This window comes from Platalea leucorodia (assembly GCF_965183815.1).
Source record: "Platalea leucorodia genome assembly, chromosome: 6".
NCBI classification, from domain to species: domain Eukaryota; kingdom Metazoa; phylum Chordata; class Aves; order Pelecaniformes; family Threskiornithidae; genus Platalea; species Platalea leucorodia.
This window is the reverse complement of record NC_138828.1, coordinates 9,733,398-9,750,521: the sequence shown is the minus strand read 5'-3', so window position 1 is coordinate 9,750,521 and position 17,124 is coordinate 9,733,398. Positions and strand designations below refer to the sequence as shown.

The following is a 17,124-nucleotide window of genomic DNA, read 5'->3' as shown; positions in this document are numbered from 1 at the left end:
CCTGTAAGGGGAGACCCTTGACATTCATACACAGCTGCAAGGAACTACTGGTATCTCCTAGCACAGGAAAAGCAGAGAGAGAGGGCCAGAGCGTCAGACATTGTTCTCAGGGAAGTGTGAATGACAAAAAGCCTTGGAGATGCTGACCCTACATTAAATGTTATCTCAGCTTCTGACTATTAACTCTTGATCGTTTTGAACATGTATATAGTAATAGAACGAATATGCAGGAACCTGTATCTGAATTTGCCCAGTAACTTCACAAGGGGGAAAAAACCATAATCGAGTCAAGAAAAAAAAAAAGTGTAATGAAAGGGAAGTGGTATGCATTTCCAACAATACTTGAAAATACTTCTAAAATTTCACTGCCTTTTGCCATGTAATTTATTCAACAAATAGTTATTCATATTAATTAGGCTTTAAAATACAGAGATCATAAGAAGGCAAGGGTTTGTTTTTCTTTCCCTAACTCATTTTCTTAGATCTTCATCTATGGAACAGATGAAAATACAGATTTTTGCAAAACATAATTCAGTAAGTCGACAGCTCTATTCCAGATAGTTATATATCAAATGACATCACAATCAAGCATTATAATCAGCAACAGATCAGTCAACTGTATCTATTTCAGAACTTCAATTCCAAGATTATCTGCTTCGTATTTTATTTGGTAAAGCCTGTAATACAAGGCATATGAAGGGATCAAAGAGTAAAAAAAAAAAAAAAAAAACAAACAGGTAAGAGTGTGAAAATAAACACTATTATCAAAATGAAACACTATTATATAAAGCTGCTAGGGAACGAAAAAAGGGTAAAGCAAAATTCTAATGAAAGACATCACATTTCCTGCTACTTGTCTATTTTACAAGTAAAAACACACCTTTATTTTGGGGAAGTACACACCACCTTTGAGGAAATACACTGACTGCAATTTCTATAACCCCAAGTAAACTTCTCACCAAGAAAAAACAGGTCTGATTTGGGATTTTTTTCTTCCAAAATCCCCCAACTGCAGGTAGTTCTCCAAAACCAAGCCAAATCCCACACCTCTTTAATAGATTTTACTCAATCCTTACTTGGCCTCACTCCTAACCAGCTTGCTATTTCTCACCTCCTCCAATCCTTTTACCACTCCTTCATTTCAGCAATAGTTTACCTAAGGTTGTTTTAAGGTGCAGATTTGGCCATACCTGAGCAGATTCCCATGCAGCACAGACACACCTAAGAAATGCATGCAGGTGAAGCAGTCACCTACGCAGGGTCACAGTGCAGCACAGGGCTACGTTCTCAGAGTAAAGCTTTCAAAAGCACCTGGAAGACCTCCCTGATCATTTTCCGTTACATTTCAGACTGAAGTCTCACAAAAGACGTCAGATTTGAAGATGTGCACCCAGACAGATCAAATGAAAACCAGGAAAATCTGACAACTGGCTAAGCTGCACTATTGTCAAGTACAATCAACTTGCTTGTTTGGGCAAATAAAACACCTTGGCACATTTCCCAAACTGCCATTTTATCTCCCTGCCCCCCCTCCTTTTTTTTTTTTCCTGCTTAAATGAAAGATTATCAATCCCTGGAATTCATACACAAGATACCTATATATACCATACAGAGCTCAGTATTAGCTATGTCACTACAGAAACAGTTACAAAAAAAGAAATACATTCTGTATGCAAATTACTGATTTACTGAATTCAAATTCTCAAAAGTTATTCCTCAAATAAAATAATCTTCAAACGAAGTAAGAAACAACTTTTATGCACCATCAATCTTTCCTACTTAAGTTTGAAGCAATACACCTTTCCGTTGCCTAAGAGAGTATGAGAGAACTGAAGCAAATTCAAAATCCTAATGCAAACTTCTATTAAATACTAAGCTGTGGACAATGTCAGCAGATATCTCCATGCAAGTTCTGTCCTTGTAATGATAAATTATACTGCTTGCAAAGATTTTAAAGACGACTGACTTTTTCGCTTGTTTTATCTTATTAACTAACACCGTATAGTAATACAGTGGGGGGGATCCTGAATCTACTGTCCACCTGTGCTCAGAGTGACTGAGTTCAAAACTAGATCTTTATAATATACATTTCTACCCGTCCAACCAATATGCAAAATGCCTCTGTCACAGAAAACACTGCATTAAAACATGTTTTCAAACTCATAACCTACTGCACTCTACAACAAAGGAGCACTTACTGCCATTGTCGTCAGAATCCTCACTGCTGCTAGGAAGCCGACGTCGTTTCATGATCTCCACGGGAAACAGCAGGCAGCCTGCAAAGCAATGAGACAGCACTTAACCCAAGATAATAATACACAGTCATCAAGTTGTGTTTCTGATGGCATTCGAGGATTTACAGCACACAAAGGAAAACAAACAACTTTAAACGGCATCTGAAATATGAACAGTGAATATCTCAAGGATGCTTAATTAGGCAGTCATCATACCAGCAGGTGAACAAAATTGGAGAGTATCAATGACAACCCCACCAACACTTCCACCCCAAAAGAAAAGCGTATTTTGTTCTGAGAGGTCTTAAAATCACTAAATATCTGCAGTCAGTGTGCTTAACTTCCCCTGCCCATTCTGACACTAGATTTGCAACACAATAACATTTTTACTGCTTGTGTAAATATTTACTTTGGCTAATATGTTTTTGGAACCATTTTATTCCTGTTTAAAGTGCCAGATTTACGAAATCAAAGATTAAAGTCATCCACTTATACATAAAAAAAAAAGAAACATCAGCAGTAGCAAGCCAAATTTTCCCAGATTAACTAAACATGCATCATCTATGCCTTGGAAGGCACCACCCACTAAGGTAAGAGAGTTGGGTACTTCCTCCTGCAGGCACATTTCTAGCGTCATGCCTAACACTAGCTGTTTTTCAGGAATCAGACCACCAATCGATTACGCAGAAGCTCCTCCAAACTGCCAGACTTCTAGCAATACTCAGTTCAACTGCACGTGAACCAGTGATGTACAAGCAAAAAGGTCCGTATCTTTTTAAGTGCTATTCACAGGGTGTTGGTATTTTCGCATGTATTCTCTGTGGAAACCAAATTCAGAAAAATTACGAAAGCTGTGAATAGCTAGTCAGCATTTACATGTAAAAAGCTATTAAAAAGTCTAAGTTGGAAAGCAGAAAAAACATGACAAGTGCAGAAAGGCATATCCACCGGTTAAACTGACAAGGACTCTGGATGCACATCAAATCCCCTGAGTCTTTGCTTACCACGTATCAATTGTGTTAGCAACGAGGTCTGGGTGTTCTGCTTGCAGCAAAGCCCTCATACATAACTCTGGGGTGCAGATTTGGAAATCAGATGCCAAAATACTTTTTTGCTTCTAGGTAGGTGCATAAAATCTAACCTCCTCATTTTCAGGTGAGTTGGGATTCCCTAGAAACCTTTCAACAAAACTCTTTTCATTGACCCTTCAGCATACAGTTAACTACTACAACTTCGTTCACTGAGAGGATGTCTCATTGTAGTAAACACAATAATGCTTTCAACTTTTATAAGACTAATTCCCAAATAAGGAAACCCAAAAAGCCTAACGAAAGCCTGACACTATTTCCAAAAGAAAGCACAAAAGTATCTTCTCTCCCAAAAGGGGTTCATATAAAAAGAAATAAGCATTTTTTGAGGGAATTCATTTTATCATCACTAGCAAATCACAAGCAACTGAACCTAAGACTCTATTTTACACTTCCAGTGAACTTAATATAGTTGTAAGAGCCCAAGCATTGCAAGATTGCCTCCTCTTTCATATTATACATGCAACCAGAGGTGGGGGGAAGCCTCCCTCCCACAGAGTGACTCTCCAGAGTGGGTTTTAATATGGCCGCCTTTGAAACACGTAACAGCTTGAGCTGCAAACTTTGCTCACTAAAGAGCAGCTGAATGGTTCACTTCACCAAGACCTTTTGTCACCATTTCATAGAGTAAAAGTTCACATATAATGTCTGATGCCAGAGAATAAAGAATCATAAATGACAACCTCTTACAGTGCTAGAAGAATTCTCTCCAAAAGAACTGCTTTGAAGCAGACCAGAACTTCGTGTGTATGGCAGATGGAAATGCTGCCAATGAATAAATACACAGACCAGCCTGCACCATCAAAACCATCTGAATACAGATCTGGTATAAATATAGTAGATCCAGAGCCAAATTCTGATATGGTCACTTACAAAGACAGAAAGCCAACATTCAGATCCAAAACAGACTAAGACAGAACTGAAAAATCAATTAACTGCTACAAGGCCAAATCTAGGGGGATAAATATCTATTCTGTAAGGTACTTTTTCTAGTAGTTCACATGCTTTTCCTGTAATTGAAGGAAATATTAACAACAGCAATGTAAAACAACATACTCGCTTAGAATGGAAATATCTCCCGTAAACAAAGTAAAGAGGATATGGAAGAAAACAAAGAAAAATTATCTTAGAAATGTAACTTGTATATTCCCGGTCAAAATCCCCCTTCTTGGTTCATTCCCACATGGTCTGAAAAGTACTGTGCACCATGAAGCAAAATAACATAGCATGTATACACTGAGACACACTCATGAGCTTGCAATGAACAAGAAAATTTGAAATTCTGCTCCTCTCCATCTTTTTGGGTAAGTGTATTTTGAGTTCATCTTCTCCTAGCCATGCTTTCTGCAAATTCAGAAAGTAAGAAAAGACCCAGAAGCTTCTCCTTCCTACCACGTCATCTTTACAAAACAAACTAAACATCTTTGTTGTTGTTATTTAAAGGAGAGAGTGGTATTCACACCTCCCAATTCAAGCACTCTCCACGGTCCTTCAGAAAATAAGCCAGAAGAGAAGCCACTTTCCTGGAGTACAGAGTATTAGATAAGGCAGCTAATTTCCTTGTCCACTCTAGTCAGGTTTCTGAAGTCGGCCACAATGAAAAGCCTGTGTTCTCAAAAGTAACATTAAAAGAAATACCCCATTTGATGAAGCTTCTGTGAGATTCCTTTACAGATGCACGGGGGGGCGGGGAGGGGGGGAGAATAGTTAAAATCCGGAGATCTGATTTTCCCATCTTTGAACCTAACTTGAGTTTACAGGGAGCTAAATCAGAGATGGAAAAGCAGCATTTGGCTTCTTAGTGCAAGTCTCAAATCTCATAAGATTAACCCCCTAGAATGTTTGTCATTAGAAGTAATAAAACAGCTTTTTCCAGCTTCTAAAGTAATTTTAAACTGTTCCCACCAGATGTTCATATCCACAGTTCAGAACACACATTCTAGAGACAACACTAGAACAGCTAATAAGAATTACAACCACACAGATTGAAATGCTGCTGCTCTTAAGGGTACCACAGTGCCTCTGCCTCAAAGACTATCGGTTTCTACCAGGCGATGGTGACCTCAAAGTCACGTAAGAACTGCATTAAAAATAAACACGGATTATGGATAGTGATGGTTAGGTGCAGATTGAAGGCGCAGGCTTTTCCTGTTCAACCACAGACATTTTCCCAGCATGTTTAGAGAATACTGTGAATTCAAGTAACGCTTTTTTAATGTTCAAGAGAAAAAAAAAAAAAAAAAAAAAAAAAACAAAACCCAAACAAACTGTAGTAACTCATTCTTCATGGGACATCTGGGACAACCTTAGCTACAAATAAGGAGGTATTTTTATACTGAAAAAGGCAGAATGAAAAAAACCCCACACTTTTCAGTAAAATTACTTATCTCATTCTCTTTCCTCTCCTGATCTGAGATTTGAGTGCCAGCAATATTAATTTTCTTTGAAATGCTCACTCTTCGCAGTCATGAAAATGTTGGTATTTTTCTCTTGACTTTATTTTGACGTACACTTAATATACTCAGGTGCATATACAATGCATCTGATCCAATTCTGCTCTCATTAAAACATATTCTGAAACTGAAGTAGGTCTGTCAGTTCCAACGGGTCAGAACTAAAGGCAGGTTCATCAAGACTGACTGTACCACAGCTAGTTTAATGGTACAAATTGGCTATGATCACTATGCCTGCAAGCAAAGAGAATTCACATGTAAGCATAAAAAGGGTGAAACATTTAAGCCAAGCTTTAAGAGTCATACCAATAATAAGTAAAAACTATGCACTTAGCCTGCAACACTTGCAGGACAGGACAAGACCACCCAGGTTACTGAGTTCAATTCCCAACAACTGCATGCAACCACATAGTTGCTGTTTAGTCCAGAAGTTTCCACAAAACATTCACTGCACCCACACGTGCCACAGAACGACTTCCCAACCCCTTCCTAAAATGAATGCTGCTGTGAAGGAAGGAAGGAAGCAGCCAACCAAGCAGTGCCCTTGAACCCTGTATCTTCTACCACAAACATTTCTACAGCTGTTTTTCCCAAATTCTTACACCAGCCCCAAAAGGGCATTTGCCCATATATTGTTTACCTGCAGAGTAAGCCCAACACTTGAAAAGCTACAACGGAGTCCAGCAGCCCAACTGTAACAAAGGCTGCTGCATCACCAAGCCAAACATTCCCTGAGTTTTCAGTAACACATGCAAATTCCTAATAACCGGGAACTTTTGTACATCATTTCAGTTTCATTTCCTTGAAAGATGATCATTTCTTCATATTAAAACCATCATTTCAGAAATCAGACAGACCAACACACAGCACACTGATAGGTATTTCTCCTGAGGACTCTATCATAACATTTACCCATTTATTGACGGGGGTGAGGGGAAGGTGGACTTAGGCAAACGCCAGCCTTCAACCGAGCACAGCTTTACCAAAACAGCCATGAGTCTGCTGGCAATGTTACCCCACTCCCAAGGGCGGACAAAGCATCTGAGAGTGCTTTGTGCAATCACACCACCACCACAAATGGCATAGATGGGGCAAAGGCCATCACTTTTTAGCCACCAAGCACCCCCAGACGAGCTAGCCATACCAGGGCGGTACTGGTGAGGCTGGGACAGCTTGCAACGTGCTCTGCCACACCGCTCCCGAGGCTGAAGGTGCTGTGCTTTACAGAGACAGGTCACCAGAGGCTCTTCCATCCTTTTTCATCATGCTAGCTCTGAAAGCTAAGCTCTGGGTTTCATTCGTTGATTAGGTACAAACTTCAAACATGCAAATGTAACTCTGGACTTACACGATACGATTACTCAGATCACTTTTAAAGGCGAGATTACAACGCCTGAAACGTTTCTTCTGGCTACTGTATTTTGGAGAGACCGCTAAGCCTTTTTCAAAATACATGTAAAATGCTATGCAAATGTAATGACTAGATGATAATCCAATATAATCAATGTCAGGCCACAAAATAACATTTGGATTTAAATATCCTTGTGGAGGTGAGCAACAAACATCTAACTCTACACAAATAACTAGATACAGTTAGGAATACAGACATTTCTGCCTACTTCCCAGTATTTGCTGGCAGATGCAGTGCAATGGGTTAGAATCAGCAACGTGACACAGTACAGCAAATTCACTACTTTCACCAGAATGCATTATCACACTCCTCCGTTCCTCGCTCTGTGAGAAATTAATTTAATAGAACCAACAAAAACCACACTGGACAGCAATGCCAAGATCTTTCCTCTTACTTTTTTTCCCCACACTGAAGTCCCAGGGGTTGCACAGATAAGAGCGAAAAAAAATCTGAATCCTTTTTCCTAGCTTCCTCAGAGCAGAAACCCAGACATTACCCCATAAAACTGGCATGGTAGCATGCACACACATACCCCCACGTGCAACACACCACGGAACCTTCTATGCTACTACTGCACGGTTAAGAGAACCATATACTTTTTCACTCAGTTCGACCCTAAGTAGAGAGATGAGAAAGATGTAAAGTGTGTCAGCCTTTGTTATGCAAATAGCTAAACAGAACCAGATTTTAAAAAATAATTATACATGAAAAAATCTACATCCTCGGGTCAAAGGTTTTACATAGCACAATTCTTATGGAAGTATTTTTAACTGTACAAACCTCTGGGTAAAAAGGGTGTGTAATTCAAACTCTGACAGACAATTCGTGCTAACGGGTGTCACTACAACAAACTGCACTGAACAGCTGCAGAGACAGAACGGGAAGAAAGCAGAATTATGACAGATGTACACCCTGAAGACAAACTGAAGAACTGGCTTTTCCTGGAAGTTACCCACTAACTGCAATGAAACGAAGACCTAATTATCTCTAGTACATGAGAAATCGCTTCAAAACACTTATTGTACAAATGGAAGTAAAGTGTGACATAGTCTTAGCAAAATGGATAGTAGATGAAGACATTTGGCTTCTACTACTGTACTCTTTTTAAATACCTTGTTTATGACACCACCCCAGTCTTCACCAACCGACACCTGACATAGGAAGAAAAAAACCTGGTTTTTTCCTCCTATGCCCAGACCAAAAAAACCGCAAACCTACATCAGAAGTAAGTTATACTATTAAAATCCACCTAAAACTTCGTAATTCTTCTTTATCACCTATGAAAGCTTCGGCAGCGACATTTTATAGACACGGAGATAAAAGAAGAGTTCTTAAATGAAATACTATAGTATTATGTAGCACAGTCCATAGTACAAAAAAGCCACAGACCTTAAATTTGGAGAAAAAAATCCTCCAATTCTCATGAAACAAAAAGATATGTTCCAAGGCCAAGAGTGTTCTCCACAAGGAATATTCTACTGACTTCAGCACACCTATCCAAAATTTCACAAGGCAAGGCAGAAGTACAATTTGGACACATCAGCCCAGCGCTTCTCAGCCATCCACATGCTCATTTATGCACCTGTGCAAGGCAGCTCATAATGTTACCTTACAGTCTGGGCAGTGGCAGCAAATTATTCCCAAACTGTGCTGGTGAAACTGACTGCCCAAAATCTCAAGCAACGATAAACTGGGCTCCACAAATTAATTCAACCCACCCTGCACCCACTGCAGTTCATCTCTTCCATCTAGAAAAAGCTGTCAGCTTGGTCAGCTCCAGCTGAAAACAGGAGCACGAAGCAGCAGTGCTAACCACATGGAGAAAACATCTGAGGAAAGACTGGAAGTTTTTTTTTTTACTGTATTCTGAGAATTGGGAATGAAACCAGAGAAGCTGGAAGGGAAATTTGCAGCTGTGAGGGGAAAGGGGAGTTTATTATTATTATTTTATTTTAAACATATGTATTAAACGTAGCTCAAAAGCAGGGAGCAAGCGGTATCTGAAGCCAGAGGGAAAATCCTGCCACTAAAAAGTACAACCCTTGCTGTTTCAACAATATCCCACTGAGTGTGAGAAACCTCTAGAAATAGAATCATAACAAGCGTATTTTGGCACAACTTTTAGGAAGGTTTTTAGGTTTGCAACTGTGGGCAGCTTTTGACTTACTTAAAAGACAGCGCCTGCTTAAAAAGGAAATTATTCCAAATCACAGCTAAGCCTTTCTCTAAAAAGAAAAAATGGGGCTAGCAAAAAAGCATCTTCCTGCTTTAACATTAAAACGTCAACTAAAATGTGTTGCTAAACGCTATCATAATTTCTAATACTACCTCACAGCTGTCCAAGGAGAAGCAATCTATTTTTAACGCTTGCGGAGCAGCCACACCAACGGTCGCTTGCATGTCACGCGTGGCCGGTTCTTACTGGACAACTGACAGGTCTCGAGATCCCACGGACGGGATCCCACCCACGGGTGAATCTAACAAACTTTATTAGAATAAAGCTGTCAGCTGAAGGAAAAGAAAGAGGCCGAGGGAGAAGTTAGTCAGCGGCAGGCACCGCGCCCGGGAAGCCTGGCTTTTTGAAGCCGTCTCACAGGTGAGCGGGGCCCCTACCGATCCTAACGGGCGGTCGCCACCCGCCGAGCCAACGGTTGCCAACGCAGGGCCGCCTTTCCAGAGGGCGGGAGCCGGGGCTTGAAGAGTAAATTCGAAAGCGGCGCCTCACGCCCCCCGCCCGGGGCGGCTCTCCTCCTCCTCCTCCTCCTCCTCCTCCCGCAGCGATCCCACCTCAGCTCCCGGCCCGGGCGGGCGGCGCCTCAGGCGCCCGCCGGCCGTTAACGGCCGCGCCGAGGGCTCCTGGCGCCGGCTCCGGAGGCGCCGAGACGCGGCCAGCGGCGGGGAGAGGAAAGGGAGCCACCACCTCCCTGCCCGGGTGCCGCCGGGCTACGCCTCCCCCGCGGGGGTGGCACCTTCCCGGGCAGCGGCACGGCCGCCGGTTTCCATTTGAAACGGCCCGGCCCGCCTCCTCCTCCTCCTCCCGGCTCCCTCTCCTGCTCCTCCCCGCCGCCGGCCGCACCAATCCGCTCGGCCCCGGCTGCAAATCAAACTTGGTGCCCCCGGCTCCGCTCCCTCTCCCCCAAACCCCTGTCACAGCCGGCAACGGCCAAAGCACCTTCCCCACCCATCCACCCCCCCGCCCCGCCGCCACGCTGCGGTGGAGGGCGCGGGGAGGCGGGGGCCGGGACGGCGGTTTGGCGGATTGAGCAGCGGCGGCAGCAGCACGGAGGAGACTTGAGCTCGTTTTCTGTGTCTGTCTCTCCTCCCACTCCCAGACAGTTCTGGAAACTGTGTATCACCTCTTGTCACAGGAAACCAACCAGCAGGCGGTGCAAACAAACAAACACCCTGCGCCTCCACCCTCCCCAAAATAATGAACACCCCGCCGCCCAGCGCTAACCAGCCGGCGGGCGCCAACGGGAGGGGAAAAGCAGAAAATAAAAAATAAAAGACAGACAAGAAAAACCATCATCCTCCGAGCCGGCAACCACCCGAGCGCAGGGACGGGCAGGGTGGCAGCGGCATCAGGGCGGCTTTGTCTAATTCCAGCGAGCGGAGCAGCCGCGGGGGCCGCGCCGGGCCCGGCGCACAGCCGCACCGCGGGGACCCGCCTCGCTCCCCGCGCCCCGGGGCAGCGGCGGCATCGCCGAGCGACCCTGACTGGCGCCCGGGCAACTTCAGGCGTTTGCCGCCGCTCCCCCGCGCTTCTTGTTCTGTTACGTTACGTTCGCGTTTCAACACCGCCGGTGACGTTCCGTTCCCTCGTCAACAAACTCCGGCACGGCCACGCCGAGTCGCGGCCGGGCGGCCGGCGGCGCAACGTCCTGCCCCGAGGCACCCGCCGGAGGGGGGTCCCGTCCCGGAGTCCGCACCGCGGCCCCCTCCCGCCCTCGCACTTCGGCTCCGCGGCCCGGGGCGGGCGCCGCCGTGCACCTGCCGGCCGCTGCCCCGCCCGGCCCGGCCCGGCCCGGCCCGGCGGCAGGGATGCCGCCCCCCGCCGCGGGCCCGGGCGGCGCGGCCCGCCCCCGCCGCGCACACACACGCTCCCCGACCCGGGCGCCTCGGGGCTCCGGCGGGTTGCTCCCCGGTGGGAGGCACCGTGCGCTCGCCTCGGGCGGGACACGGACGCGGGACGCGGGCAGGGGCACGCACCGGAGCGCCCGCGACAGCCCGCCGCTCCCCCCCGCCGGCGGAGCGGCCACCGGCGCCCCGCAGCACGCCCTCCTGCGCCCGGCCAGCGCGCCGCTAACCGCCTGCGGCTCCCCCGCTCCGAAAGGCAACTTGTGCTTCATTTCACCGATGAGCAGTTTTTATGCTTTCCAAGCATTTTTTTTTTTCCTACAAGGGGAAAGCCAAGGGGGGGGGGGGGGGTAACTACAAAGCTCCTTCTGCACATCAACACCTCCTCCCCCACGCACAGACCCCCGCCCCCGGCGAGAGGCGACGGGTCTGGTGGACATGTGGGTGACACGGTGACAGACGCTGGCCATGGCTCCCCCCGCCCCCTTCCCGCACATCAGTACCCGAGCAGGACCTGCGCTCTGCCATTGCCATCTGTCCGCCAAGTTGCTCCAACGCTTCCTTACTTCCCGCGGAGGGCGATGCCCGGCGGTGCCCCCCCCGCCCCCGGCTCCAGCCCGCAGCGACGCCCGAGGCGCGGGGCCGGCAGCGCGGTAACGCCGCCGGCTCGCCTGGCCGCGGCACCCTCAGAGCCGCGCCGTCCCGGAGCCCGCAGCGGGAACAAAAAGCCGCCACCGCCGCTGCCGGCACCGGCCCGCCGCCCCTCCCTCCTCCCACCGCCCCAGCCCGGCACAAGTTGCTGGTGGGATAGCGGAGCCGCAACTCGGCCGCCTCCCCTCGCCCCGCACCGCACCGAGCCGCACGGCTCTTGGCGCCATGTTAATGACGTACTATCTTATTTCCACTAGGCAGCGACCTTCGGCACGAAACTGCTCTCTCGCCGCCTCCGGAGCGACAAAAAAAAAAACCATCAAATATGGCTGTGCTGGCGGCTCCCCCGGCTGGCGCTGCGGCGGCGGCGGGGCGGCGGCGGGCACACGGTTACCTGCTGGCGGCGGCGGCGAGGCGGCGGCGGCGGCGAGGGCGGGCGGCGCGGCCGGGCTCCCCCTGCGCGGAGGGCGCGGGGCCGCCTCATGAGTTCGGCGCGGCGGCGGGGAGCGGGCGCGGAGAGCGGCTGCCTGCGCCACACACGCACTCACACACACCCCGAGCCGCGCTCACACACACACACACGCACAGAGACTCCCTCTGACTGACGTTTGTACTTGTTATGGAGGAAGGACTCCGTGAATCAAACTCGTTTCTGGGTCACTGCTGCCACAGGGGGGAGCTGCTTTAATCCCCTGCCAAAACTGGAAGGCGAGGGAAGGGGGGGGATAATCACCGTGCAGCGCCGGAGTGGGGGGGCGGCGGCGGCCCCGGGGGAGCCGCCGTTAACTCTTGGCGGGCTTGGCCCGGGGGCTGCCGCCGCCTCCCCCGCTCCCGGGGCGGCGGGCGGCTTCCCGGGGAGCCCCTCTTCCCCCCCGGGAGCCCCTGGCTCCCCGTTGCGCCGACCCGGCCCGAGCGCGGGGGTGCGCGGCCGCCCGGCTCCTGCCGCCCCCTCGCCGCGGTTGCCGCGGGCTCGGAGATGGAGCTGGGAGGGCGGGCAGCGGGGCGGGCAGCGGGGCAGCCCTCCGCGGCACTGCTGCCCTGCCCCGCCGCGACTCGCTCCGGAAGGTTTAAGCCCGTTCCGCAGCCAGGCGTTATAACGCCGCAGCGGCTCCCCACGCGTGACGCGTAGTTCGCTATTTTTCAGGCGGAGAAACTGAGGCACGTAAGAGTTAAACGCTGTGGCCACATACGTAGCGCCTAATTGCCAGGGCGAGAATAAAACGGCAGGCTCCCTCTTCTCAGCCCCCCGCGTTATCCCCCAGCTCCCTAACTTCAGTACTTCTCAAAGACTAGAAAGAGCTAACGCACACGGCAGCGGTTCAGTTCACGTCCTTCTAGCAGGGAACGAAATTATCTGACATTTTACCAAATTACATACTAAACTTTCCATTCTCACAAAAAGTACGTTTGAGTGCAGATTTCTTTATTTTCCACATAAATCGCTTTACCTGGTGCCATGCACCTGTGCTCCCTGGGTGAAGAACTCCCCCTTTTGAGCAGAATTCCCGAGCAAATACAGTATGAGGTCATGAACACCACAGAGAAGATCCAGCATAATCTCAGGCACAGAATTAAGGCGATCTGTGGAAAGCAATACCCATAGTATGCAAATACGAATTAACGCAGCCTCCGCAGCAATATTAGCCTGCCAAAGAATCACACCTCAGATCGACGGAGGAACTGGGTCGTTACTCATCCACGCAAACCGAGTCCTTTATCCTGCCGTCTCACCCACCTCCCTACCTACCCACCAATAATGAAACAGTACTTACATCCTCAAAAGTTGTCGTTTACTACAAAAACATCCTTTCCCCCCCAAGATATTTTTTCACTGTGAAAATAAGACAGTCGTGGTTTTATTCATAGAACAACCTGAAGTAGCTTCAGATTTTAGAGCCTAAACCAAGACTTTGATTCCCCTTGTTTTCATCTACCTGACTATAAAAAATCCACACGCATTCTCTACGTTCTCCCGCACTTACCCTGGCGTCCAGACCTGGCAAGATACCTGCTGGAGCAGCTTTGCACACATCAGCAGTCTAATTAGAAGTAGCTCCACTGATGTCATTCGTATTTGCGGGATCGGGGCCTTAGCTTTTTGCCATTCATGGTGTGGCCATCAGGCACCTGTGATCACCTGTGCGACACACCAGGTCATACTACCTGCTAAACAGTCCGCTTATCGCCAGAATTACACTCGTCCGCTCGTCCTCTTGCCCCTGAGCTGCCAGGAACTACCCCACGCGCTCATTTTCAATACTGCCAAAGGATTCAGTGACTGGAGACTTTGGGGATCTGTATTATCTAAACAGCACGCGCCCACCGCTGTGCTTTGGAATAGATGAGGTCCGAGTTTTTTCACGCCGTGGTCTGCAGGCTCCTTGGGAGCTCCTGGACTACTTCTCATAAATCCATAAAAAGTAATCAGGATTAGCAAAGCTACTGTCAGTTGGCACTTACTATACAGAGCTATGCACCTCTACTGGACAAATATGATGGTTTTTTCTTTTAAATATTGTCCATTGTAAAAGACTGAGGAATCACAGGAAACGCTGTTTGTCCCACTTTTCGGAATTCTTTCCAAGAAAGTTCAGAACTGGCTTCTGAGAAAACCTTAAATGTGAATGTGCTCTAATTTCTAAAGAGGAATGACAAAAACTTTCCTGTCTCAAACTCCTTGGATTTGAGGCAATATTTTTGTTTTTCTGGTATTAGTTTTCCTTTGCATATACAGCCAAGTTTAAGTTACATCTTATATTTTAGGAAACATTTCTCTTGGAAGCCATGCAAGGCCATACATGTAGGAACAGAACATGAGTGTTTACAGAATGGTGGGCTGTGTTTTTGAAAGTAGCGAGTAAAAATGCTATCTAAATTACAGTAGAAAACTCACCAAATGTGAGCCCTCAAGCTGTTAGTCCAGCCTTTATGAGGAAGGTAACGCAACTGGAACAAAGATGCTATTTTGTCTCTGAGTGCAGTGTATCACCGAGACTGTTCTGGAATAACGTACTCATGTTTTAAAAGGAAATATTGAAAAATTGACGAGCTAGTAGCTGGAAGAATAATTTTGGAGATTATTGGAAAACGCTTCACAAAGAAAAGGTTACATCCTGTACTACTTCAACACTACAGGTATAAAGTTGTAGACTAATATAGCTATGGTCAAACAGGGAAGAATATAATAGAGCATACCAGAGTAAGCCACTGGCATCATAACTACAAAACAGTGCTTAAAAAAAAAAAAAAAAAGGGTCTACACATGATCTAAATAAAGCGATGAGTTGTTCACTTCAGAATCAGCTCTAGCAGCTTAAGACACTGTTATGAACCCTGCCTGAGAATACCCGGGGCAGACAGCAGGATGGACTGTATGAGCGGTCCTCACGTGCTTCCCTACAGACTCAGTGCCCCGCTCAGCCTGCCCGAGCAGGCAGGCTGCCTGACAGTGAAAGGGAGGAGGATGGGAAAAGCAAGCCACACGAGGCAAAGAGAGAAATCTTAATTCTGCATTAAACATCTGACTACAATCTGATTCTAAAAATTAGGAACCAAAACAGTGAGAGACGACCGCACAGTAGTCTTCTGCTACCTCCACGGGCTAAACTTCTAGGTGATGGGTAAAATTCTGCTAGAGATGGAGTCAGTAGAAGTTTTGCCACGGACATCAGTGGGGCCAGAATTTCAGCCTTCATCTCTAAGAGCTATTTACCCCCTCAGCAAAGCAGGCATTTTGTTATAATAAATAATGTCATTAGACTCCGTGCTTCACTCAGTCATCTTTACATCAGCATTAACACTCATTCCAGGAGCACGCAGAGAGTATGTATCAGGCTTGGAGTTAGGCTTTGTACTAACACACAGAGCTTCTGGTCCCTTCTCCAAGTTGTTTCATCAGATACAGTCACTCATATATTGCATCTTATTTAAATGTTTTGACCATTTATATAGTTTCTTAATGTCTCCTTCTTGACTGTTATTTCTGAGCAGATGCAGAAAGCCAAGGAAAGACTATGTGGCTTTCCAGCACTTTTTTGCCAGCCTTTTGCGGAAATCTGTTGCTGCAGCAGTGTCTGATAAAATATTTTTACTTACTTACTTCTTTCTTTCTTCTTCCTTTTTTTTTTTTCTTTTAATTTGATAATATTCCTTTTACACTTGGAATCTTTTCCACTAATTCTTGTAGAGTCTCTGCACATGATGGTGAAGCTAATGAAGTTGAGCTTCTCTCCGCTGTTAAACTTAGCCCAAGTATTACTTCAAACTCAAAACTGTTCTTCTGCTCTTTTGGCTCCAGTTTTTAAGAACCTCTACTTCTATTTGCTCCTTTTTTATTTTGAAGATTAGAAAGTTGAGGGGAAGAACACGGTACGGATCCAAACCAGCACTGTCAAGACTTTAGCTTGTACTTAATCTTCAAGAGTAAGAACTCCCAGAGAGCTTTCACATCTCCTGTGAGATGCATGTATTGCAGAGAGATAAGGCAGATGCACAGTTGGTCCAAATCCTGTTGAGGTCCATTTTGTCTCTAGTTGGTCTACTCACATGAGCAAGGGAATAAAAAAAAAGATTTTGACTCATGCATATGTAAATCTATACCACTTACAAATTGCATAAGTGCAATATTTTTAACTCCTGCAGAAATAAAACTTGCTCACACGGCTTACGTGTGGTCCATAGAGGAAGACAGTTGTCACAGTTTTTTTCTAATCCAAATACATCATTTATGGCAACATGGCACCTGACCACTTCACAAAATTATGCACAAAAAAAATTAATCGGTGCTCTGGCTTTTTCTTCCTTCTCCTTATCTGCAAGCACTGAATTTTGGTGTGTCCGGATTAGGGAGGTCAAAAAGACTAAGCTCAGGTAGTACGTTATTTCCTTTTACTCTGAAGCTGAGGTTTACAGCTACCAGGATTGCTTGTGGGAGTGATTTGCAGATTCACAGGCCATACTCCAAAGACGTGCTTTCTGCTGTGCTCGCAAGCCTCATTCTTCTGGTTTATAGTTCCTTTGTTTTATTGCAACGTAGCTGTTGTGAGAGGTCACTAACTGGGTGTATGAGCCAGTACCCCAGTAAGTAGAAGCTGTGCTATTAAGGGATGAGGATGGAGAGGGATGAAAATGCATCGTTAGAGCTGAACTTCAACATGCTATCAAACAGGGTGCTTGCAACAGAGACACTAGTGTAGTCTTTTTAATGACAA

General features: G+C 46.6%; 1 protein-coding gene across 11 annotated transcripts in view; it reads right to left on the bottom strand.

Moving 5' to 3' along the window:
* The window catches only part of JADE1 (jade family PHD finger 1), a 46,222-nt gene extending 33,630 nt beyond the window's left edge, over positions 1-12,592 (bottom strand). The window contains exons 1-2 of one of the 11 annotated variants that reach the window (XM_082315791.1): positions 12,521-12,592; positions 2,199-2,276 (exon numbers count right to left, since the gene is read on the bottom strand). In XM_082315791.1, the coding sequence (XP_082171917.1) occupies positions 2,199-2,250 (52 nt within the window). In that variant the 5' untranslated portion in view covers positions 2,251-2,276; positions 12,521-12,592. Of the gene's footprint in view, positions 1-2,198; positions 2,277-3,238; positions 4,943-10,963; positions 11,136-11,777; positions 11,860-12,154; positions 12,271-12,308; positions 12,461-12,520 lie in introns of those variants that run through there. The other 10 variants (XM_082315786.1, XM_082315793.1, XM_082315785.1 and 7 more) reach the window with 10 other exon arrangements.
* Positions 12,593-17,124: the final 4,532 nt, after the last annotated feature.